This window comes from Xiphophorus hellerii, chromosome 13 (assembly GCF_003331165.1).
Source record: "Xiphophorus hellerii strain 12219 chromosome 13, Xiphophorus_hellerii-4.1, whole genome shotgun sequence".
Lineage (NCBI taxonomy): Eukaryota > Metazoa > Chordata > Actinopteri > Cyprinodontiformes > Poeciliidae > Xiphophorus > Xiphophorus hellerii.
The window spans coordinates 21,322,218-21,348,472 of NC_045684.1; the positions used below are offsets into that span (position 1 = coordinate 21,322,218).

Genomic DNA, 26,255 nt, shown 5'->3' on the forward strand with positions numbered 1-26,255 from the left:
TGATTGAGATCCTTTGATTTGATGTTACTTTGGCTTTTCATGAAAAGACCAACAACAACAACAACAACAAAACATTCCTAATAATTCATTGCCTTTTATCACATACTTCATAGCAGTTGTTCCTACTGAGGGTGGAACAACCAGTTGTTTTGGATAGCATATTTTGTTCAATAAATGAAACCATCATTTTAAGAAATTTTTTCACTATACCGTAGGGCCGAGTTGATACAGACAGCTAAGGGCCTCAGTAAACCTACGTGTTGTTCTTGTTAGGTATGTTTTTATGCAGATTTATTTGCCGTAGGGTTAGGTCAACGCACTTATACTCTGAGTTGATATGACTTATTGGTAATTCGGCTAACATGATGACGAATTGCAATGTTAGTGCTGACAGAATTTATAGAAGTTGTTTTTTTTTCCCTGTTTCATCTCCTACTTTGTTCCTCTAGTAAAGCATTGGGTGAAGTATTTGATGACAGAAGTGTGAAATAGTAAATACAAGACAACATAATGAGTTTTTTTTGTTTGTTTGTTTGCTTGTGCCAGATTTTGTTGCAGTCTGTTTTACTAAGCGATTAGAAAAGAAAGCTAATGCAGATTTGCTCAGACAAAGCGCAGAAAAGAAGTGCTTGGGGGTAACTTGCACAATGGTATATAGAGGAAGCAGCACAGTCCTTGTGAGGTTTACATGATAGACTGTAACAGATAACAGTAAGATCAGCATTTAAACGCCATATGCAATATGAGCAAGTCCAAGAATGTCAAAACACCAGCAGCTGTTTTGTATTTAGTGATCTGCTTAGCTAAGACATGTATTTTGTCAGAAAGCGCATTAGGTGAATGGAACATGTCCAACTAGAATAAAAAAAATTATTGACAGGCTCCACAGCTTCCCTTAACGAATTATTCCCTGAAGCATCTCAATGCTGGCCACCGGCTTGCAGTTGGTTTTTTCTGTCATCAGTCTGTTGAAGTAGTAGCAGTCACATGAAGAGACAATATATTAAATTGGGTTTGTGAGTATGAAATGAGACTTTACAAGGCTGGTAATTTAATCCCCTTGTTTCCTGTCTTTGTCATTTGAGCTGTTTTATACATTAACTTTATGAAATTGTGCAATCTAACAGTTTAACATGTTTTGTAAGGACGATGTGCAAATTTGTATTGACCAGAAGCACAATATGTTCCATCTTTGACTTGCAATAACTTAAAGTGAATTTTCCTTACTCCACTTATAGGCTGCTTTAAGAGAAAGAAATGAATTATTAGACTGCATCCATTAGCAGGAAATGACTTAGTTATTTTGTTTTGATTTGGGTTCATAATCCAGTAAACATATTTTATAAGACCAAATATAACCAAACAGTATCAGAAACAAAGTGAAGCAGATTGTAATACAAAGCTTTCAGACATTAATGTACAATGTTATTTGAATTGCGTGTGAGAATTGTTTTTAGTGTTTTTATGCATGGTAATTAACTCCAATGAAAAATAAGTTTATTGCTGTACTATGGTTAAGACGATACGACATACTTTGTTTCAAATTGAGATAGAAAGGGATGAATTAGTTACAGATCGACAGGCTTCTAGAAATCAAAATCTGTTTTGAAGAATTTGTAATCTTTAAAAAAAATGTTCCAGTCCAGGTTACACTACTTTAAATTCTTCAGTTTTTATGCTTGTTTAATTCGAAGATGATGCTAATGCAATACCTTTCTATGTTTTCACAAAAATAATGAAATGGGAATAAATCTAATGAGACGGTGTTTTAAATAAACTCTTTCCTGTGTAGAACTAGCCATTCAAGATTTGATCTGAGTGTTTTAGATTTTTTAACTGAAGGTTAAAGACCCATTAAAAAAGTGTGAAACAATATTTAAGAAGCTCAAGTGTTCACTTTAGCTTCATTAGGAATTTGCTAATTATGTTATTGGCATTCTTTATTGCTTTCATGCCTAAGTGTTCAGATGAAAAGCATTTATTAGCTGACCAACAAAGCAGTGTGAATAGAGGACGCCTTTCTTTTTTTTAAATTATTATTTCAATATGAGTAGCCTACATCAATCCAAAAGGATGTGAACGTCTTTGTTTCTGCACCCCATAAAAAGTGAATAGACGTCCTTTGTCAGATGACGTCTTATATGTACAGTAATGTGACAAAAAATGTATTGAGCACTGGAAGCAAACTGCTATGCATTAGAGGAAATTAAAACTATAATGGAAAGAGAAAACAGAAGATCTAAACAAAGAACCAACTGCAAGAAATTGTGAGGGACATTTTCGCTTTTTTTTAATACACTAGAAACAATATTGTAGCGGTTAGAGGGTGCTGTTATGTTGTTATGTGTTTTCCCATGAGGCTTAGCGGCAGAGAAGAGAGCGAACCGTGAGCGAAAAGGCTATCTGTTCGAATGAAAAGACCTGTGTGTTCCGCCATTAAAAGTGTGAATGTTCTGGCTTTCCGACCCTGTGTGTGTTTTCATTGAGCCCTCAACAGAGGTTACATTGGTGTCAGAAGTGGGATAGCTGAAAATGACATCGTTACAGAACATTGAACGGCTGCTAGCCGAACTGGAAGAAGAACTCGCTTTCACAGAGGAGCAGCCTGGCTTGGAAAGACGGAAAAGAAGAAGCAAATTGCCTTTGTTAAGGCAGGCGGCGGAGCAAAGCGCGGGGAACACTCGAGCCAGCAACAACCGACCGGATGGAGCGAGCGCTGTCCGTGGGCGGCCTTTGTCGAGGCTGGTAGGTGCCCGCGTCCCTGCTTCCCCGCCTACCATCGGAAGGCAAGAGTCGGAGGAGAGGATTGCTTGGGAGGAGGTTCCCCGACGGCGTCACCTTCCAACTCTACCCAAGCTCCCGCGTTATAATGGGGAGACAGCACTGGATGGTTACCTTGTCCAGGTGGAGATGGCTGCCGAACTGGGTGGCTGGTCCCCAGAGGAGACAGCGCTTCAAGTCGCCTTGAGCTTAGAGGGGGGTGCCCTACAAGTACTGTCTGACCTACGTCCAGAAGAACGCCGCAGTTGGCCGTTGATCCAGGAAGCTCTTCGGAGGCGTTTTGGCAGGAGGATTTATGCCGAGCATGCAAGGGAACAGCTGATTAATCGCCGGCGCCTGGATAGTGAGTCCCTAGGCTCTTATGCAGCTGACATTCTGCTACAAACTCGACAAGGTTACCCTGATCTGGAGAAAGCAATACAGGAGAAACTTGCCCTCCAAGCCTTCATTAGGGGACTTCGGCCAGCCAGACTTCGTGAACATATCTGTGTCCACTCTCATAACAGCTGGGCAGCAGTGCTGGAGGAGGCAGAGAGGGTAGAGCCTATTCTAAGCGTCAAGAATACTGCTCCAGGGGTGAGGCTGTATGCAAACCAAGCTTGTACTGAGAGTGATGATGAGGATAACCTGAGACAAGCAACAGCTGTCCAACCGCGAGCACCATCCGGGGGTCGGCGACGAAGAAGACCAGAGTGCTACCGTTGTGGAGAGCTGGGGCATCTGGCTCGTGATTGTCCAGCACCAGCTCCACGTAAAGGAGACTTACAGCCTCCTTTAAACTGATTGGGGGTGGTACTGGAGGGGGCCTGCCACCACCAGAATACACCCCTACTACTGAAAATGCAATGCGGTTGGGGCGACTAGGCAGCCCACATGGACTATATGTGAACATTACGCTAAATGGTGTTGCCCTCTGTGCTCTGATAGACACTGGCTCCACGGCCTCCTTGGTTCGACCGGGCATACTGCCTGGGACAGAGGCACCAAGTCCTAGAGGATGGTCCCTAACTAAGAAATACATCACCACGGCCACTGGGGAGCGCTCAAGGATGAAAGGCTGGCGGGTCCTTGATGTGGAGGTGGAGGGTCAGAAAAGTCAACACATGTTTTGGCTGGCGAAAATCCAGGACCCCTGTATTATTGGATTGGACTTGCTGGCGGCGTGGGGGGGCATAATAGATGTTACTTCAGCCACGCTCCGAGTGGGCCACAAAGCCGTTCAACTTCACTCCCAACGTCAAGAGAAGGTGCAACAGGTTAATGCACCAACACTAGCAGAAGACCGCAACAGGGCTCCACAAAGACCACTGGATGACTTGGTGGGGACGGAGGAGGCACATGCAGAACTGCCATCAGAGGAGACAAGGCAGGCTGTACGGGAGCTGTGCCTGCGGAGCTGTGGAGGACTGGATCAGGAGCAGAGTGAACGGTTACAGGACCTGCTGGAGGCCTACATTGACATTTTTGCTGCTAAGGATGAGGAGTGTACTCGCACTAATCTGGTACAGCACGACATCGACACTGGAGAAACGAGACCCATCCGTCTACGGCCCCACCGTCTGCCTTTTTCAAGGCGGGCCGTGGCAGAGAAGAAGATCGAAGAGATGCTAAAGGCTGATGTCATAGAGCCCTCCAATAGTCCCTGGGCCGCACCGGTAGTGCTGGTGGGAAAGAAAGACAAAGACTGGCGGTTCTGTGTTGACTACCGACGACTGAATGAAAACACCCGCAAGGACTCCTACCCCCTCCCACGCATTGACGATACGCTGGACTACATTGCTGGGTCCAGTTGGTTCAGTTCCCTCGACCTTCGCAGCGGTTATTGGCAAGTGGAACTGTCTCCAGAAGCTCGCCCAAAGACAGCATTCACCATTGGGCAGGGACTGTGGCAATTTAAGGTGATGCCTTTTGGTCTCTGCAATGCCCCAGCTACCTTTGAACGCCTCATGGAAAGGGTGTTGGCCCATATTCCACGAAGCCGCTGTGCGGTCTACCTGGATGACCTTCTGGTGCACGCAGACAGTTTTGAGGCTGCCCTGGCCAATCTTCAGGAAGTGTTTGATGCCATTCGCCAGGCTAACCTGCGACTTCACCCACGGAAGTGTCACCTGCTCCGGAGAGAGACCACTTTTCTGGGCCACATCATCAGTGCAGCCGGAGTATCTACAGACCCAGACAAGGTCAGTGCAGTGAAGAATTGGCCAGAGCCTCGGGACACTAAGGAGCTGCGTAGCTTCTTGGGGCTAGCCTCCTATTACCGGAGATTTGTAAAGGACTTTGCCACTCTCGCCAGCCCCCTGCATCGGCTGACCCAAAAGGGACAAACTTTCCACTGGGATGAAGACTGTGCTGCTGCCTTTTCTGCACTCAGGATGGCACTGGTGGGGGCCCCAGTACTGCAGTATCCTGACCCAAACCAACCCTTCATTCTGGATACTGATGCCAGTGATGGAGGCATTGGGGCGGTGCTCTCGCAAGGGGGAGAGACAGGAGAACGGGTTGTTGCTTATTACAGCCGCACCCTCAGCCGGGCAGAAAGGAACTATTGTGTCACCCGGCGGGAGTTGCTGGCTGTTGTCCAGGGGGTTCGACACTTCCGCCACTACCTCTATGGGAGGAAGTTTCTTCTTCGCACTGACCATGCATCCCTGACCTGGTTGCTGAATTTCAAAGAGCCAGAGGGGCAACTAGCACGGTGGTTAGAGGCACTGCAGGATTACAACTTCCAAATCGTTCACCGGGCTGGTCGGCTTCATGGCAATGCTGATGCCCTGTCCCGCCGGCCGTGTGCAATAGGAATTGGCTGTAAGCAGTGTCAACGGGTGGAAGGACGTGGGTCAATGGGCCCCCAGACCGTGGCTCTACAAGTCGTCAGCAAAAACCCACAACATCCTAGGTGTCTCAGGGTGACCGAAGGGTCTGTGGATGGTGTGGAAGTTATGGAGGCCGAACAACTGCAGGAGGAACAAGATCGGGACCCTGTTCTCGCTCGGATCAAGCAGTGGGTGGAGGCTGGCCAGCGGCCCACCTGGGAGGTGATAGCAGCTCTAGATCCAGAGACTAAGGCACTGTACTCCCAGTGGTCCACCATTTGCTGCCACAGTGGGCTCCTTTATCGACAGTGGCAAGCTCCAGCAGCACAGCGTGACATTCTTCAGTTGCTGGTGCCCAAACAGTTGCGGGCCAAGGTGCTCCAGATGGTCCATGGCTCTGTGGGGGCAGGTCACTTTGGAGTCGCTAAGACGCTGCAACGCCTCCGGTCGAGATTCCATTGGCCCGGCTGCCGCCAAGATGTGGAGCTCCATGTCCATTGTTGTGATGCTTGCACAGCAAAGAAAGGGCCAACCCAGCGCTCACATGCCCCCTTGCAGCAGTACCAGGTGGGTGCTCCAATGGAACGAGTGGGTGTGGATGTACTAGGCCCATTTCCTGTGACGGAAAGAGGGAACCGCTACATCCTAGTTGCCATGGACTATTTCACTAAGTGGCCGGAGGCATATGCCATCCCCGACCAGAGCGCTGCCACCACGGCTGAAAGACTGGTGAGCGAGATGTTCTGTCGGTTCGGTGCCCCCGAGGAGCTGCACAGTGATCAGGGCCGGAACTTTGAGGCGGAGGTGTTTGGTGAGGTCTGCCGGAGGCTTGGCATCAAGAAGACACGAACCACGCCACTTCACCCTCAAAGCGATGGGCTGGTTGAGCGGTTCAACCGGACCTTGTCCACCCAGCTGGCTATTCTGGTGGATGAACGGCAACATGACTGGGATCTACACCTGCCTGTCATCTTGTGGGCTTACCGGACAGCGGTCCAGGAGTCCACTCACTGCACCCCTGCCTTGCTGATGTTTGGCCATGAACTACGCACCCCAGTGGACTTGGTGTTTGGACCACCCCCCGGAACGGAGCAACCTGTTGGGCCAGGGCTGAGCTACATCTGTGATTTAAAGCAGCGTCTGCGGGTTGCTCATGAACTGGCTCGGGAGTGCCTAACTGCAGCCGGACTCAAGCAGAAGCGGGCCTATGATTCGCGCTGTCAGGGGAGGAACTTCGAGCCTGGGGACAAGGTTTGGGTGTTTTGCCCTGAACGGAAAAAAGGACTGTCCCCAAAGCTCACCAGTCAGTGGGCTGGGCCATCTGTGGTGATTCACAGACTTTCTGATGTGGTGTACCGGGTGCGGCTGCGCAAGAGGGGCCGGCTGGTGGTTCTTCACCGGGACCGCTTGGCCCCATACCAGCCAGGCAAGCCTGCGGTTGGCGAGCTGGAGACGGACCCTCCGCCAGTGGTTTCTCCTACGCCTCAAGTTGTCCAGGGTGAGTCCCGGCGCGCTAACCCCAGACAACGGCGCCTTCCTGCACGGTTTAGAGACTTTGTAGTTAATCCGTAATGGATTAAGAGTTCTGTTGTTGTTCAATGTTGTGGTTCATTTCACGTAGGCATTCCTGGTTGCTGGGGACAGCTAACCGTCTGAGGGGGGGCAATGTAGCGGTTAGAGGGTGCTGTTATGTTGTTATGTGTTTTCCCATGAGGCTTAGCGGCAGAGAAGAGAGCGAACCGTGAGCGAAAAGGCTATCTGTTCGAATGAAAAGACCTGTGTGTTCCGCCATTAAAAGTGTGAATGTTCTGGCTTTCCGACCCTGTGTGTGTTTTCATTGAGCCCTCAACAGAGGTTACAATATATAAGCGATGCACAAAGGGTCTTGGATCACTGAATTCACCGGAAGTGAAATGTATGCGGCCCCTATCTGATGGACTCAATAGTTGTCTTTTCATTTCCATGTGTTCAGTGCAAGCTGTTTTGTGAATTCAGTGCAGGAAGGGCGAGAGCAAAACCTTGGCACGACATCAGCGACAAAATTAAGACTACAGAGCACCGAGCGATGGCTACTTCCTGGTCGCAAGAGGCTTTATCCATTCTGAAGCCGGCTGCAGATCTGATTCATAATAGGCTGGCACTGGTAACTGAGCAACTGCAAGAGGTAAATGAGTGGCTGGTGGACACTACTGACTCTCGTTAGATTAAAAGAGGCTAGTGACTACTTCCTCTGCCGACTATTTGCATGGATAGGTTAGCATTAGCATTGGATATGTGGGCAATTAGCATGCCTAGGCTGGTTGCCCTCAACTCATACTTTCTTCTTTAAAGGAATCTTTATCAGAAAACCTGGTTGGCATACAATATCTGTAAGCACCATACGTTAGATGCATTAAAATGTGTTCCTTTGACACAATTTACTGTAATCCAATGTGACACCAATTATAAACATAATGTGTAATACGGAGCTGAAGTTGGCTTCCGATTGAGCTTCGGATTCACTGCTTCATAGTTTCCCCTTTTAATCTTAAAAACAAACACCAATCAGATATAATAATACAACAGAAGAGGTGTTTATATGGGTTGTGAATGTGGATAATAACTCTTGGTCATCACTCCTGTCCTTCAGCTCTCGCTGTGAAGCTTTTTTTTTTTTTTTATGGCTGGAGGAGATCTGCCATTGTTTTCCTCCCTGGGTTGGCTGCATTCACAGTGACCTCCATCTCTCTCAGGACGCCTGCTTACCGGGCTCATAGCCAGACCTTTGGGCAAGCCTGGCGGCCTTAACCCCATCCTGGCTTTATCTGCCGCAGCAACCAAAGAGTGTGTGTTGATGTTTGTGTGGCGGGGAAGAGATATGTCCCTGGCAAAACCTATTAGGAAGACTATTAAACTGTTTTGGATTTAGGCCAGATAATAATAGAAATGAGCTTTCCCCGCAGATGTGGGCTCTACAGACTGCGGATGCGTTATGAATTATATTCTCTCCGTGAGCTTTCTTATTATTGTGATCAGGCTGCATGAAGCCTGTAATAATGGCTACAGCTCCAGAGTTCTCAGAACACAGCTGTCTGAGGCTTTTGATTTACTGTCCACCCATGCAGGTGCAGGAAGAAACTTGTTTTCAGTGTCTCATTGCTTTTTTCTTTTTTCTTTTTTTTTTGCTTGCAGCTACTTTCACCAACAGTGTCCAAGTTGTCAGCAAAAAAGAACTCCTAGGTAAACAGCGGTATAACAAGAATATACAAGCTCTTGCGAGGAATTTTGACAGAACAGTAGCGAAAAAAGGAGACCGGACGCACCACCAGTCCTGAGATCCATTAAATTACAGAGTGATGGCGTGTCAAGCTATTCTCGATATTTCAGAGCAAAATTAGACAAGTCACACAAGATGCTATTCACAGTCTTGCAGGAACGCCACATTGTGTACCCCTTGGCAGGAGTGTGTGGAGGTAGGGGCGTGTGTGTGTGTGTGTGGGGAGGAGGGGGTCGTTTCTCCTGTCAGAAGGAAAAGGTGTGCACCGTCTGTCTGCATGACTGCCTTCAGGGCCCCCCCCCGCCCCCGCACTAGTAAACAAAGCCAAGTTATGGGGTCTTCACACATGCTGGGGTCAAGCGCAGGTCAGCTGGGCTCTGTTTATGCGAGCCAGTGAGGGCGTGCTTATGTGCTCGCTTTCCTGTGTGTGTTTATGACCTAGGAGCTGAACAGTGAGTGGGGAGGATTACAGAGATAAAATGTACCGTAATCATTATTTACACGTGGCATGCTTTCCGTCTGCATATTTGTGTGTGTTTGTGTGTGTGTGTGTGTTTGTTGTTTGGCCACGTGGAAGCATCTGGTATAGCATAACCCTGGCTCCGATGGAACAGTCTCCAGATGTGTTTGTGTGTTCTGGCCCAACTGTCTGTTTGACTCTGGACCCACCATTTTGTTTTAATTTATCCATTGTTTACTGCAATTTGTGTGCTGTCTTTTCATCTTAAGGATCTGGGAGCTGTACTATATGCTGTTCATTGAAGTGTACACAAACAGTCCTGTGGAACGCATTTTGGTCCATTTCAGATTCCTAAAGTTTTTGGCTGTTTCTTCTCACTCCGACCTTCCAGATTGTAAAGTTTGGGGCTTTTTTCAAACCAGAAAGAACAACATGGCTAGTCACTAAAATCAATCTATAAATGGAAATGTTATTTCCTGGTGGAAACATTCATCATGCTCCCACAACCCAAGGTTGAACATCAGTGTAATATAATCTTGCTGAAATTGTCTTTTAACCTCACAGAAGATGTAAAATGATGCAGATGATGTAAAAAAGTTGCACTTTTTTGTACATAGAACATAATTTCAAAACCTTTGGGGTCACGGGAATGTGTTTAGGCAAATATGAAGTGAGCCTTTTTATTCTTGTTCAGCACTGTTTTTATCTTGAAAAGTTTTCCTGATTGACTTGTTGATGCCTCCTTTAAATTAGTTTTGGTAGGTTGGCAGTTCTTGGGCAGCTTCACCACCATTCAATGTTTTACCCACTTGCAGACAATGGCTCTCATTGTTGTTTTCTGGAGTTTCAAATCCTTGAAATGGCTTTGTATCCCTTTCCAGATGGAGAAAAATGTCAATGATGTTTGCGACATGTTCTTAAATTTTTTTTTAGACTGGAGGCTGATGGCTTTTGAAAATAAACCGCCTTACTTCACATGACTAGAAAGGTTACATTTTTGACTCTACAGGTGTGACCTCAGACATGTTTGGTTAAATTTCACAATCTACAATTTAAAAAAAAAAACATTTGAATTAATTTATGATGTAATTTTTTTTTTTTTTTTTACATTCGGCCAGGTTTATTTGGATAGGATTTCAATTCCTCAATGAACTAAATCATAATTTTAAAACGGTTTCTTGTATTTACTCTGGTTCTCTTTGTCCAATCTAAAAATAAATGTGTTTTATGGTCTGAAACAATGAAGTGTGAAGTAAAAGAAAAAACAAAAACAGAAAATCTAAGGAAATTGTGAGGGCGCCGCTAGCTTCACACAGCACCATATTTACATGCACGTTTCTGTGTGTGCGCTCCTCATTCAAAGGGCAACCAGATGGACAAGATAATGACTATGATCAGACTTTTGCGGAGTTACACTCCGTAATGAGGGCCATTCTGGTTAATTCATATGCCACTAACAAAGCCTGCAACATACCACATCATTAGCACATCAACTGTGACTGACTCATAAATATACATCAACATCTATTTAGGAGTCAAGCATAATGCACAGCTGTCTGCAGACTTTCTGTCAGCAGGCACTGACAGAAAAAAAACCCCAACAAGATTTGACATTGTTGACTTTCTTTTTTTTTTTTTTTTCTTTTCTCTTCACCAGTCAGCCGGTGGCTGAGGGAGGAAGAGGTAAGAAGAGGAGCTGCTTTCAGACGGGTTAAACCATGTGGCTTCTGTGCTCCTCCATGACTCTGTTGGTCGTCGGTTTCGGATCATGCGACACTCTGACGTCACAAGAAGGTAAGTTTCAAAGTTTCCAAGTCGTGGCTTTTTGTCTGTCATAAAAAGAACCAGCGCGGTATTTTAGCGGTGACCACAATAATTAATAACCTTTTATTTTTTGCATTTTATCACCTTACAACAACAAGCTTCAATTATGTGCTGCAATTTTATGTGATCAACCCACACATGTAGCGCATATGTTGTGAACTGGAAGAAAGGAAAGGAACGGTGGTAAAAAATGTAATTATGTAATTTTAGTCAGATAGCCCTAAATACAATTGAGTTCAGTCTGTCAGAATTCACCAATGTAGTTTCTGTGGTCATAAACACAACTGTCCTGTGCACACCTCAGATGTTTGTAAGAGAATGCTAGTGAACAAACAGAATGTGAAGACCATGAGATATGCCAGTCAAGTCAGCTAGTTAACAACAGGCTTAGCTTAAGAAATATTTCAAGCTTTGAAAGTCACACAGGCCACTGTGAGACTTTCAAAAACCTTCACATAAGAATAGAAGTGTTACAGCACAAGTGGATACCTTCCAAGCCTGGACTATCTACCTAAGCTAACAGATTTGAAAGGAAAATATATCAGAGAATCAGCCAAGGAGCCCATGGTAACTAGAGAAGCTGCAGAGTTCCACAAGTCAGATAAAAGAATCTAAAAAACAACTTAGCTTGATCAATATTTTATCAGTGCCCTTGCGTTTCATTCTGCATGCATGACTGGCAGTGATTAGCTTCACGGTTTGTATTTGTTTAAATAGGATGGAATGGGAATGGGCAAACTAATCGCCATAGTTTCCAACTTATTTCTAGTATTTGTTGTAACCGACCTAGACTGTGATATTAATCTCAAAAGTTTTGCAATAAGCCACAGGTTTAGCTCATTAAGCTAATGTGTAACAACAGCTTTGGTTAAAAGTCTCTAAAGCTCATTTTTATTGACTTTGAGTTGCTGAAGCACATTCTACCTAATGTCCGAGCCACATGGTGTCTATTTTTGGGATAGCTGAGAGATAATGCTAGATTTTTGTCTGAAAGAACAACGATTTGTTTCCTTGAAATTACAAACTTCAATTCCAAATCAAAACAATAGTTGCTCTCTTTTAAACTGACCCACGCACTGCCTGTGGTAGATCTACAGCCGATGGGGTTTCAGAGAAAAGTTCCAGAAGACAGACTGAGTTGTTTCATGTTTTACTCTTACAGTTTACTACCAGTGGGTTAACGTGCCATAGTGCTTTCAGCTGCTCTGTTTTGCTGGGCTGCTCACTTTTTATCTGGACTTCAGAGAGAAGTATGTCTTACGTGATGCTCCCAAAAATGTGAGGGTCATAAACAACTCACCACTACTGATTGTAGAATAGAAGAAGCAGTGCTAAGAGTATCTTCCTTATTATTTCAAGCAAGCTAGCTTTTCTTTCTGTCCGTCTTTGTATTGTTGGCCAATACAAACACAGAATCTATTTATATTTTTCATATACTGTACATTGTGAAAAGCATTAGAATAAATCAACCTTATTTAGATGCTTTACACAGGTTGATGTAGACTTGGCCCAGTCCACCCAGCTCAATAAACCAGTTTTCATTGTTTTCAGGCATGAGGAATTTGTGTTCCTGGTAGCTATATCTGTATAACTTGCATAACTTCAGGTAGGTAAAGCTAAAACATTACTTATTTAGTAATGCATTGCAGCAACACTCAAAGCTCTGGGTGTCATGAAATGCATTAACAATGAAAGCAGCTAAGTAACACTACAGTCTAACCCACGTATCTTGCAGCAGCAAGTGAGCATAGAAAGAAAATGTATTCTGTTTAACAAGGCATATAAATGTGGTTCATGCGGTTTTTCAGAACATCTGAGAACCTCATTTATAAACAAGTATTTAGATTCTTCAGTAGTGCATGTAAAATGTCCGGAGGCAAAGTTTTTGTTCACTTGCTAAGTTTTTGTTCACTTTTGTTCGGAACAGTCGCTCGGGTTAAAATCTTTATTCTAAAAGATTTTATTACAAAATCTTTAAAAAGAATAGTGATGACCAAAATATGATACAAGGAGTGGTGGGTGGTTGCTTTGTCTGGTAGAGGATGCACACCATTTTGAGAGACTATAGTCCCATGTCTACCCTATTTCCTGCCAATCTACAAACAATTGTAGATTGGTTTAAAAATGGTTTAAATTTAAAACTGGGTCATAATATTAAACTAAGCTTTAACTAAAACCAATAGTCTTTAAATGTCTAGTCTAGACATTCTCAAAAAGTTGACTGCATATGGAGTTGAATAAGAAATGCTGGACTAATGCTGAGCTCTTTTAAAAGGAAGACGGAGTACTTTTCAAATTTAAACCACATTTTGCTGATCAAAACACGTTTTGCTCGAGTTAACTAACTTGCATCGTCTAACGCGGCGTGTCTGTATATGCCACTCGAGTCTCAACCTACAATAAAACCCATGTAATTACAGCTCAACCACTGGTTGACAACACTGCGGCAGCGAAGAGGCATCCGTGTTTCCCGTGTGTGGTTGTGTTCTTCTTCATGAACCGCCAGTCATTCTGAGGTTACATATTTTATATGTGGGGCAGGGGAATGGATGTTTTTAAGTTCTTGTATTCAACTTTCAGCTATAGTTTGATATGAGTTACCGGGTTGGAGAGAGTGTGCATGTGTGCCTACATATGTTTAGGCTGAGCTTGTGTGAGAAGAGACAAAAATAGACAACCCAGGAATCAAGGAGGCAGACAGGTAAAGAGAAATTTCTTTTGTTGTTTTGTATTATTTATTTATTTTCCCTCTGAACTGTCACACTCCCTCATCAGGCTGTCAGTGTGTTCTCGGGGGCCTGTTCTGTGATATCACCCGGGGGTGCGGGTTAGCAATCCCCTGGAACTTGTGGAGCTCTGAAGGAAGCTTTTGTGGAGGAGATGGTGCCCCTTGGGAGAATATAGTCGGCGCATTTCAGAGACTGAGTCAGCTCGCAGGTCCCCTGAGTCTTCCCCTCCAGTGGTTGGAAGAAAATGCTTTTTCTCCAACATTTTGTCTTGGGAAGCATCACACACACACACTCACACACAGTATCCCTGCTTCCCTAAATCATCCAAATCCAAATTAAGCTGTAATTTGATTACTCTGTTGCCAGAAAGCAGATTTAAGTATAACTTATGCTCGAAAGTCGGGCCGGATGATGAAAGCGACTGTTCCGTGGCGTGTCAGACAGTTTGCGCAGCAGGAAAGAGAAAGATTTATGCATTGATTTGCTTTGTGTCTGTTTCCTCCTGTCTTTGTGTTAGCTACAGAAAGGCTGTGTGCTGTCTGGTGCTAGTGAATTCTAATAGCCTTGTTTGTCAGAACAGAAGTTAAAGATGGGAGGCAGTCAGAAGCAAGAACAGAGATTAAAAATTCTAAATGCGGTTTTAAAAACTGGCATACATGAATGTTTTTGGGGTTTTTTTGGCTAAACATGCTAGCATATCTTAAAAAAAAAAATACAGTCAACATCTCTCCACAGATGTTTTCTGTTGTCAAGGAGGGCTCATTATGTGTTGAGAAACTGGCACATCCCCTATCGTGGTCTGTCACACTCGGCCAACATGGCCTTTCCCTGAAGAAGTTCATCTTTTACTCTGTTCTGTGTTTTATTTAATTCTTCAAATACCACCTAACATTAAACGCTTATGAAGTCAGTTTGGCAGTACTCTCAGCTAGCAGCTGTTTCACAGAGCCAGAGTATCTAAGCTAGCAATGCTGCTAAATGTATTTTTCTGGCTTCCAGTTTTTGGTTTGGTTTGGTCTTCACAAAGCCCCAGGATTAAAAACAAAAAACGAAAACTCTATTTACCTTTTGGATGGTAACTATTGTCTCCTGTGCAGTGCTTGCCATACATCACCAATAAGTGTGTGCTCTGCACTTGACAGTAAATCAGAGAACAGACCTGCTTTTTAGTTTTCTCCCCATGGTTTCGCCCACTGATATCCAGTCAGGCAGGATGTGGAGTTATTTTAACATAAAACTCTTGATCTGTGTAACTTTGGATGTTCATTTTCTGGTATCTCAGTTTAAATTCCAGCTAAGGGAAGATTCACATAAAATGGTTAGAGAGCTATCCTTAGTCCGTGAACACTGTTGAATAAGTGATCCTTGAATATCATATCTTCGCGATAAGGTGCTCTAAAGCCCGGCACTTTTCATATTTGATTACCTCGGCAGTAAAGAATTTAACATTAAATCCCACCCAGATAAATTTGATCAGTAAATGGCATACAGCATGAGTTAGAAACATGACCTTTTTACATCTATTTTTACCCTATGGATTTGTGAGTCACATTCAGTATATTTTAACCCTGTGCCAGTTTCACTTAACTCTATGTAAATACTCCTGTAAACATGCGCAAGGGTTCGTAGACGTTATGCATAAGAACTTAATCTCATTTGTTAAACTATATTGATGTCAAAGGCATGTAAATCTGTGTGATGAGTCAGCCTGTATTCATGGGAGCTTGTGAGTTTAAACTGAAAGCATGTAAGGGGCGTACAAGGGGAAAAAAACGAGTGAGCTCATCGCCCTGGAGTGCTGCGTTTAAAGCCTTTCCACTCCTCTGTGCTGCTGAAAAAAACAAAAAACCAGGAATGTTCTCCGTTGACTGTGCCATTAGTTCAAGAGTCAGGGGGGCAAGTCAGATTCACGCTGTCGATCCCTTCTGCTTTTCGTTTTTAAATTGTTGAACATGATATTTATTTTATTGCATCACCCGCCACCTCACCAAGCATGCCTCTCTCTCTTACCATATGCTGCATATGGTAAGATGCAGCATATGGTGCATATTTATAACGTTGGTATAAATTAAGGTTTATACCAACGTTGCGTTGGTATAAACCTTAATTTACGTTTCTACCTACCAGGACAGAACCTCTAAAAACAAAAACACTGATCAGACTTCAGACAACGTCCACAGCCGTCCCGACTCTGATCCAACAAACATTTGCTCTCAGTATTTCTTGAAAAAAACAAACGAGTTGACAGAAGCGAAAGCTGCTCCTGGATTTCAGTCTTCCACACTCGAACAGATTCGAGTGTGGAAGACTTTTCCATAAACTTTGGCTTCCTGCAGATCAGCGGCACAGCCCAATTATCTAAGAATGCCACTTTTAAAGTTTATTGAATAACTACCAAAACGGAGACTGTGAATACACCTTTGACCTCCGTGGCAACTTTTAATATTTTGTGTAAAAAAATAAAAGAAAATTAAAGCTGCGAGCAGCCTCGGGCGGCCCTCGCAGCAAGCGCCGCTCCGGCCTATTGGCCACCGCGGGGGTTCCGGCCACCGCAGAAGCTCTCGCGCGTTTTCCAGAGCCGCAGCCCGCTCCCCACCGCGGAAGCTCTGCCGCAGTTTCCAGCACCGCCGCACGCCAGCCGCCGCAGAAGCTGTCGCGCATTTTCGCCGCCCGTCCACCGGGCGACACGCGTGAATGCGTTCGGCGGCGCTCCCCGACGACTGTCAAAAAATCTGGCGCAGATCGGTCGATGCGTCGAGGAGATACAACCCATGTATTAACTTAGGGGGCGCAGTGGAGCCAAATTACATTTCAAACCCGTTGGGCTCTTTAGAGGTGAACAAAGGTCATACATATCCAGTTTGGCGCCAATCGGATGATCTATGCGTGAATAAGAGCCAAACGTATGCATATGGCGAGGGACTGATATTCGCCATTTGGCCACGCCCACACGGTTCAGCCAGCAGCGAGCATTGACAGAGTTTATCATCCGAATCATCTTGATTAGGTCAAGAGAGCCATAAACGGAGCTTTCCAAGTAAAAAAACGGCACTTCCTGTTCTGAGGGGGCGGGGCTTAGATGACGTCATAATATGATGACATAGGGTCGTCAAGGATCCCACCAGGGTCACTCGTGCAAAGTTTGGTGCAGAAGCTATCGACCGTTCACAGTAAAATACAAGACTTCCTGTTGTCAGGGGGCGTGGCCTACGTGATGTCATCATTTGACCATTGGATATTATTCTACACCCGAGGATGAGCAATAACTCAAACTTTGGTGTCTCTGTGAGTTTTTGTGTTAGAATTACAAATTATTTAATTTTTTCCTCTTTAATTCAACATTGAACTGTCATTCCGTAGGGCAATGCTGCCCTCTGGTGTCGAATTACTGAAATAATGAAACTATTTCAGTGGGCAGCAGAGGGCAGCATTGCCCTACAAACAACGAACATGGACTGTTTATTATGTAATTACACAGAAGATCTCTCTAATTCATTCTGAGGGGGCGGGGCTTAGATGACGTCATAATATGATGACATAGCATTGTCAGGCATCACACCAGGATGAGTCAGGCCAAGTTTGGTGCAGCTCGGTCGAAATATGTGGAATCTAGAAGCAAACGTATGGCATCGGCCTTACAGGTCACTTCGCCACGCCGCCACAGCCAGCTGCTTCATCGCAGCCAGTCAGGGCTTGAATCCACAACACACCAACATGTCTTCTGTCTCTGGACACAGTTTAATATTGATTATGTCAAAGGGCTAAGATAGCGACCGTTCACAGTAAAACATGACACTTCCTGTTCTCAGGGGGCGTGGCCTAAGTGATGTCATCATTTGACCACAGGGTATTTTTGGACACCTATTGTTGATCAATAACTGAAAGTTTGGTGTCTCTGTGAGTTTCTGTGCAGGATATATAAGAGTTTCGTGTTTCATGGCGAGTAGGTGAACTTTGACCCCTGGTAACCCCCCTTCAGCAAGCTCATACAGTCACCAATTTGATAACTTTAAATCAGACATGCCTTATGATTAGACTGACCGAGTTTGAAGCCGATCAATCGAAATCCCTAGGAGGAGTTCGATCAAATGCAAAGGCTGTAAACGTCAAAATCGAGGTCAAATGAACTTCAATCTAAAATGGCCGACTTCCTGTTGGGTTTCGACCATGGCTCTAAGAGACTTTTTTGTACGTCCCGACAAGATACACATGTGTACCAAGTTTCGTAATTCTAGGTTTAAGCATGGCTTGGGGCTGTTCATTTAAAATACTCTAGGGGTCGCTATAGAAAAATTAGGCCACGCCCACCAAATATCGCTATGGATTCCTGTTCGGGGATGGATAAGGATCCATCCTAGTGAGTTTGGAGCAGCTCACCCCGAAACTGTGGAATTCAGAGCCAAACGAAATTCGATGGCGTTCGCAACGCCGCCACGCCCACCTGCTTCATCGCAGCCGGTCGGGGTTGGAATCCACAACACACCAACATGTCTTCTGTCTCTGGACACAGTTTCATGTTGATTAGGTCAAAGGGCTAAGATAGCGACCGTTCACAGTAAAACATTACACTTCCTGCTCTCAGGGGGCGTGGCCTACATTAAAAAAAAATTTCACTGCAGGGTATTTTAGGGCACCCGATGACAACCAATCACTGAAAGTTTGGTCCCTCTATGTGTTTTTGTATAGGAAATATAAGAGGTTTTTGTTTCATGGCGTGTAGGTGAACTTTGACCCCTGCTAACCCCCCTTCAACATGCTCCAAAACTCACCAATTTGATAACTTTAAATCAGACATGCCTTATGATCAGACTGACCGAGTTTGAAGCCGATCAATCGAAATCCCTAGGAGGAGTTCGATCAAATACGAAGGCTGTAAACGTCAATATCGAGGTAAAAAATGGACCTTCAATACAAGATGGCCGACTTCCTGCGATACTTGCACTATGACATTACTTGTAAATTCTGAGCGTCTTAGTGAGCTCTACAACTGTACCGAATTTCAAGTCTCTACGATGAAGTAAGTGAATAGCAATGGGTCTTTTGAAAATTGCTAGTTGCCGCCGTTGAGCAATTTTTTTTGCGATTTTTGCGGCGACCTTAAAATTCAAAATTTTTCAACCGCCTAGACGCTTCCGCTAAGTTTGGTGAGTTTTTGAATATGATAAAGCCCCCAAAAAGGCGCTCAAAGAGGGGGGCAGAATAATAAAAATTAAAGCTGCAAGCAGCCTCGGGCGGCCCTCGCAGCAAGCGCCGCTCCGGCCTATTGGCCACCGCGGGGGTTCCGGCCACCGCAGAAGCTCTCGCGCGTTTTCCAGAGCCGCAGCCCGCTCCCCACCGCGGAAGCTCTGCCGCAGTTTCCAGCATCGCCGCCCGCTAGCCGCCGCAGAAGCTGTCGCGCATTTTCCCCGCCCGTCCACCGGGCGACAGGCGTGAATGCGTTCGGCGGCGCTCCCCGACGACTGTCCAAAAATCTGGCGCAGATCGGTCGATGCGTCGAGGAGATACGGCCGATGTATTAACTTAGGGGGCGCAGTGGAGCCAAATTACATCTCAAACCCGTCGGGCTCTTTAGAGGTGAACAAAGGTCATACATATCCAGTTTGGCGCCAATCGGATGATCCATGCGTGAATTAGAGCCAAACGTATGAATATGGCGAGGGACTGATATTCGCCGTTTGGCCACGCCCGCACGGTTCAGCCAGAAGCCAGGAATGACAGAGCTCATCATCCGAATCATCTTGATTAGGTCAAGAGAGCCATAAACGGAGCTTTCCAAGGAAAAAAACGGCACTTCCTGTTCCGAGGGGGCGGGGCTTAGATGACGTCATAATGTGATGACGTAGGATTGACGGGCAAGCCTCCAGGATCACTCAGGCCAAGTTTGATGCAGCTCGGTCAAAATATGTGGAATGTAGAGGCAAACGTATACGAACGGCGTTGCCGCCATTGAAAACTCTTGGCACTTTAAAGCAAGCGAGATCAACTTCCTATCTGTCATCCAACACAGAATCACCTTGATTAGGTCAAGAGAGCCATAGATGAAAGTTTCCAAGGAAAAAAATAGCACTTCCTGTTCTGAGGGGGCGGGGCTTAGATGACGTCATAATCTGATGACATAGAATTTTCAGACATCACACCAGCATCACTCAAGCCAAGTTTGGTGCAGCTCGGTCGAAACATGTGGAATCTAGAAGCAAAAGTATGGCATCGGCGTTACAGGTCACTTCGCCACGCCGCCACGCCCAGCTGCTATCTCAAAGCCGGTCAGGGTTGGAAACCTCAACACACCAACATGTCTTCTGTCTCTGGACACAGGTTCATGTTGATTAGGTCAAAGGGCTAAGAGAGCGACCGTTCACAGTAAAACATGACACTTCCTGTTCTCAGGGGGCGTGGCCTACGTGATGTCATCATTTGACCATATGGTATTGTAGGCCACCTCATGACGATCAATCACTGAAAGTTTGGAGTCTCTGTGACTTTTTGTGTTAGAAATACCAATTTTTCATTTTTTCCGGTGTATTACAAAATCGAAGAATTTCATCTGCAGGGCAATGCTGCCCTCTGGTGTCGAATTACTGAAATAATGAAACTATTTCAGTGGCCAGCAGAGGGCAGCATTGCCCTACAAACGACGAACATGTACTGTTTATTATGTAATTACACAGAAGATCTCTCTAATTCATTCTGAGGGGGCGGGGCTTAGATGACGTCATAATATGATGACATAGCATTGTCAGGTATCACACCAGGATGAGTCAGGCCAAGTTTGGTGCAGCTCGGTCGAAACATGTGGAATCTAGAAGCAAACGTATGGCATCGGCGTTACAGGTCACTTCGCCACGCCGCCACACCCAGCTGCTTCATCGCAGCCGGTCAGGGCTTGAATCCACAACACACCAACATGTCTTCTGTCTCTGGACACAGTTTCATGTTGATTAGGTCAAAGGGCTAAGATAGCGACCGTTCACAGTAAAACATGACACTTCCTGTTCTCAGGGGGCGTGGCCTAAGTGATGTCATCATTTGACCATAGGGTATTGTAGGGCACCCGATGCCGATCAATCACTGAAAGTTTGGTCCCTCTTTGTGTTTTTATATAGGAAATATAAGAGTTTCGTGTTTCATGGCGAGTAGGTGAACTTTGACCCCTGCTAACCCCCCTTCAACATGCTCCAAAACTCACCAATTTGATAACTTTAAATCAAACATGCCTTATGATCAGACTGACCGAGTTTGAAGTCGATCAATCGAAATCCCTAGGAGGAGTTCGATCAAATACGAAGGCTGTAAACGTCAAAATCGAGGTAAAAAATGGACGTTCAATACAAAATGGCCGACTTTCTGTGATAGTTGGCTTATAACATTAAATGTAAGTTCTGAGTCTTTTGGTGAGCTCTACAAGTGTACCAAATTTCATGTCTCTACGATGAAGTACGTTCATACCATTGTGTCAACAGAAAATTGCTAGTTGCCGCCGTTCAGCAATTTTTTTTGCGATTCTTGCGACAACCTTAAAATTCAAAATTTTTAAATTTTCTAGTTGCGACCGCCAAGTTTGGTGAGTTTTTGAATATGATAAAGCCCCCAAAAAGGCACACGAAGAGGGGGGCAGAATAATAATTAAAGCTGCAAGCAGCCTCGGGCGGCCCTCGCAGCAAGCGCCGCTCCGGCCTATTGGCCACCGCGGGGGTTCCAGCCACCGCAGAAGCTCTCGCACGATTTCCAGAGCCGCAGCCAACTCCCCACCGCAGAAGCTCTGCCGCAGTTTTCAGCACCGCCGCCCGCTAGCCACCGCAGAAGCTGTCACGCATTTTCCACGCCCGTCCACCAGGCGACACGCGTGAATGCGTTCGGCAGCGCTCCCCGACGACTGTCAAAAAATCTGGTGCAGATTGGTCGATGCATCGAGGAGACACAGCCGATGTATTAACTTAGGGGGCGCAGTGGAGCCAAATTACATTTCAAACTCGTTGGGCTCTTTAGAGGTGAACAAAGGTCATACATATCCAGTTTGGCGCCAATCGGATGATCTATGTGTGAATTAGAGCCAAACGTATGAATATGGCGAGGGACTGATATTCGCCATTTGGCCACGCCCACACGGTTCAGCCAGAAGCGAGCATTGACAGAGCTCATCATCCGAATTACCTTGATTAGGTCAAAAGAGCCATAAACAGAGCTTTCCAAGGAAAAAAAAGACACTTCCTGTTCTGAGGGGGCGGGGCTTAGATGACGTCATAATATGATGACATAGGGTCGTCAGGGATCCCACCAGGGTCACTCGTGCAAAGTTTGGTGCAGAAGCTATCGACCGTTCACAGTAAAATACAAGACTTCCTGTTGTCAGGGGGCGTGGCCTATGTGATGTCATCATTTAACCATTGGATATTATTGGACACAAGATAATGATCAATAACTGAAGGTTTGGTGTCTCTGTCAGTTTTTGTGTTAGAATTACAAATTATTTAATTTTTTCCTCTTTAATTCAACATTGAACTGTCATTCCGTAGGGCAATGCTGCCCTCTGGTGTCGAATTACTGAAATAATGAAACTATTTCAGTGGGCAGCAGAGGGCAGCATTGCCCTACAAACAACGAACATGGACTGTTTATTATGTAATTACACAGAAGATCTCTCTAATTCATTCTGAGGAGGCGGGGCTTAGATGATGTCATAATATGATGACATAGCATTGTCAGGTATCACACCAGGATGAGTCAGGCCAAGTTTGGTGCAGCTCGGTCGAAACATGTGGAATCTAGAAGCAAACGTATGGCATCGGCGTTACAGGTCACTTCGCCACGCCGCCACACCCAGCTGCTTCATCGCAGCCGGTCAGGGCTTGGATCCACAACACACCAACATGTCTTCTGTCTCTGGACACAGTTTCATGTTGATGAGGTCAAAGGGCTAAGATAGCGACCGTTCACAGTAAAACATGACACTTCCTGTTCTCAGGGGGCGTGGCCTAAGCGATGTCATAATTTCACCACAGGGTATTTTAGGACACCTATTGATGATCAATAATTGAAAGTTTGGTGTCTCTGTGAGTTTCTGTGCAGGATATATAAGAGTTTCGTGTTTCATGGCGAGTAGGTGAACTTTGACCCCTGGTGACCCCCCTTCAGCAATCTCAGACAGTCACCAATTTGATAACTTTAAATCAGACATGCCTTATGATCAGACTGACCGAGTTTGAAGCCGATCAATCGAAATCCCTAGGAGGAGTTCGATCAAATGCAAAGGCTGTAAACGTCAAAGTCGAGGTCCAAAATGGACCTTCAATACAAAATGGCCGACTTCCTGTTGGGTTTCGACCATGGCTCTAAGAGACTTTTTTGTACGTCCTGACAAGATACACATGTGTACCAAGTTTCGTAATTCTAGGTTAAAGCATGGCTTGGGGCTGTTCATTTAAAATACTCTAGGGGTCGCTATAGAGAAATTAGGCCACGCCCACCAAATTTTGTTATGAATTCCTGTCGGTGGGTGGATAAGGATCCATCCTAGTGAGTTTGGAGCAGCTGGGCCCGAAATTGTGGAATTCAGAGCCAAACGAAATTCGATGGCGTTCGCAACGCCGCCACGCCCACCTGCTTCATCGCAGCCGGTCGGGGTTGGATTACTCAACACACCAACATGTCTTCTGTCTCTGGACACAGTTTCATGTTGATTAGGTCAAAGGGCTAAGATAGCGACCGTTCACAGTAAAACATGACACTTCCTGTTCTCAGGGGGCGTGGCCTAAGTGATGTCATCATTTGACCATAGGTTATTGTAGGGCACCCGATGACGATCAATCAATGAAAGTTTGATCCCTCTATGTGTTTTTATATAGGAAATATAAGAGTTTCGTGTTTCATGGCGAGTAGGTGAACTTTGACCCCTGCTAACCCCCCTTCAACATGCTCCAAAACTCACCAATTTGATAACTTTAAATCAAACATGCCTTATGATCAGACTGACCAAGTTTGAAGCCGATCAATCAAAATCCCTAGGAGGAGTTCGATCAAATACGAAGGCTGTAAACGTCAAAATCGAGGTAAAAAATGGACTTTCAATACAAAATGGCCGACTTCCTGTGATAGTTGGCTTATAACATTAAATGTAAGTTCTGAGTCTTTTGGTGAGCTCTACAAGTGTGCCAAATTTCATGTCTCTACGATGAAGTACGTTCATACCATTGTGTCAACAGAAAATTGCTAGTTGCCGCCGTTGAGCAATTTTTTTAGCGATTTTTGCGACAACCTTAAAATTCAAAATTTTTAATTTTTCTAGTCGCGACCGCCAAGTTTGGTGAGTTTTTGAATATGATAAAGCCCCCAAAAAGGCACACGAAGAGGGGGGCAGAATAATAATAAAACAGTACAGATACAATAGGCCTTCGCAGCGCTTTGCTGCTCGGGCCTAATAAAACAGTACAGATACAATAGGCCTTCGCAGCGCTTTGCTGCTCGGGCCTAATAAGAAGAAACAGTACAGATACAATAGGCCTTCGCAGCGCTTTGCTGCTCGGGCCTAATAACGGCATGCTCAAATTCTAGTTTTCTAGTGGATAAATGAAACATATGTAAGGAAATGGCTAAAGTGGAGAAGGATGGAGGAAAGGAATGAAAAGGATGAGAAAATAGGAAGAAAGGGTTCATTGAACAGGGTGCAATGAAAGGAAGACACACGAAAGGGATGGTCACATTAATTAAGAAGGAAGGGTGTAAGGAAGCAGGGACTGAGGAAAGAAACCACACCAGGCAGGAAAGACACAAGGAAGCGGGGATTAAGGGAAATACAGAAAAGCACCATGAAGGAAGTAAACATGAAAAGACGGGAAGAAAGGCACTAGAAAGTGAAGACAAAATGAAAGCAGGAATGAGGGAAGGAACAAAAGAAGGGCTCAAAGAGGGACAGTTTACAGGCAGAGAACTGACAAAGGAAGTGAACGAGGGAGGGAGGGAGGGCAGTGGGGGAAAACAACACGAAAAAGGAAGCAAGGATACAAGAAACCAAAGAATGAAAGATGAAACAACACGAAATGAAGCGAGAAAGAGAGAATGGACAACATTATTACAACGGGATAAATATTAAATTATCCATTTTCTACTGTATTTTTCCATCCTTAATTAGACCAAGAAATAAACCTCCATCACTAACTAAAAAAATCACTCTAGGACTCAGGCCTCTAATCTTTCAAATGTACTCTCACTTGACTCGTTTAACCTGTGCGCTGTCCAAGCTAAGTGAGGGAACATCAAAACACGGTATTTTACCCCTCTAAAGATGTAATATCAAGATTAGTTTTTTAAAATTGACAAGAAAGACTTATGGGATTGGGGTGTGGGGGGGTGGCACTCAGCACTTTACTGAATGACTGCCAGTGTAGCATCATTACCTGCTTTGGCAAGACTTGAACACAACCCATCACAGAGGAGGTCGAAGCGAGCCAAAATCAGCCAAATCTTTTCAAGGCTACATGCAGCTACTAGCAGGATGCTGGCAAAACCGCTCAAACTTTGTGCTAATTAGCTTGTCAACAAGCAAAAGCTTTGCCTTGATCACTGCTTGAGGGGAAGTGGGGTTCAAAGAATGTGGCGCATCCTCTGCCAAACTGCTTAATGCTGTGAAAGTCCCCCAAATATGTTTTAGCCTTTGACTTATGTGGAATTGGTGCTTTTCTACCTTCATTGGGAGTAACTGTCTGTTAAGAAGAGGTGATTTATTCGGTTCCTAGTGTAAGAATGAAGACCCGTAGGATCTAAAAATATCCACCCGAGCAAATCAACTGTGTCAAAGCACAGTTTCTAATGTACAGCAATCAATATTCACAAGAAGAGTTTTTCATCACAATAACCGCTATTGATTGCAGTTCTGATCTGTTCTGTTTTTGTTTTGGTTAGCATACCCACAGAAGCTAATTAGGGACGGCCAGGTCCAATCAGGTCAATCTTTCTGAGCAAATGTTCATTAAACATACATAGAAAAGACAATGTTGGATTCTGTCTAAACAGTATTAATTTGTGGTTTAAAAGATGACATGTTAGCACAAGGAACAGAATATCAATAATTGTGTTAATGCTGGTTTGGATTGATTTTTAGACTAAACGTCGATGGAATCTGTGGGTAAAAACATAACATTTATGCAAACCTAAAAAAAAAGAAAAGCACTGACTAAACTTAAACAGTCGTAAATAAGATGTTTTTGGATGTCCAATGGTTATAGTAAAGGTGTTCATGGAGCACAAACATTACCATGAGATCATCAAATACACATGTATGTAACGAGTGATTATAAACGAGGGTCCATATCACCTTAACCTGTGTGGATTTTCAAAACACATGATGTGACTCTGTTAGAGAAGAGGATGACTTGGATAAATCAAAGGGATGTTGACAG

At 44.7% G+C, this 26,255-nt stretch overlaps 1 protein-coding gene across 5 annotated transcripts in view; it reads left to right on the forward strand.

Annotated features, from left to right (window-relative positions):
- The window catches only part of col16a1 (collagen, type XVI, alpha 1), a 98,946-nt gene that overhangs the window by 4,593 nt on the left and 68,098 nt on the right, over window positions 1-26,255 (forward strand). For all 5 annotated transcript variants that reach the window (XM_032580180.1, XM_032580178.1, XM_032580175.1 and 2 more), the window contains exon 2: window positions 10,968-11,104. In XM_032580180.1, coding sequence (XP_032436071.1) covers window positions 11,029-11,104 — 76 coding nt within the window. In that variant the 5' untranslated portion in view covers window positions 10,968-11,028. The remainder of the gene's footprint in view (window positions 1-10,967; window positions 11,105-26,255) is intronic.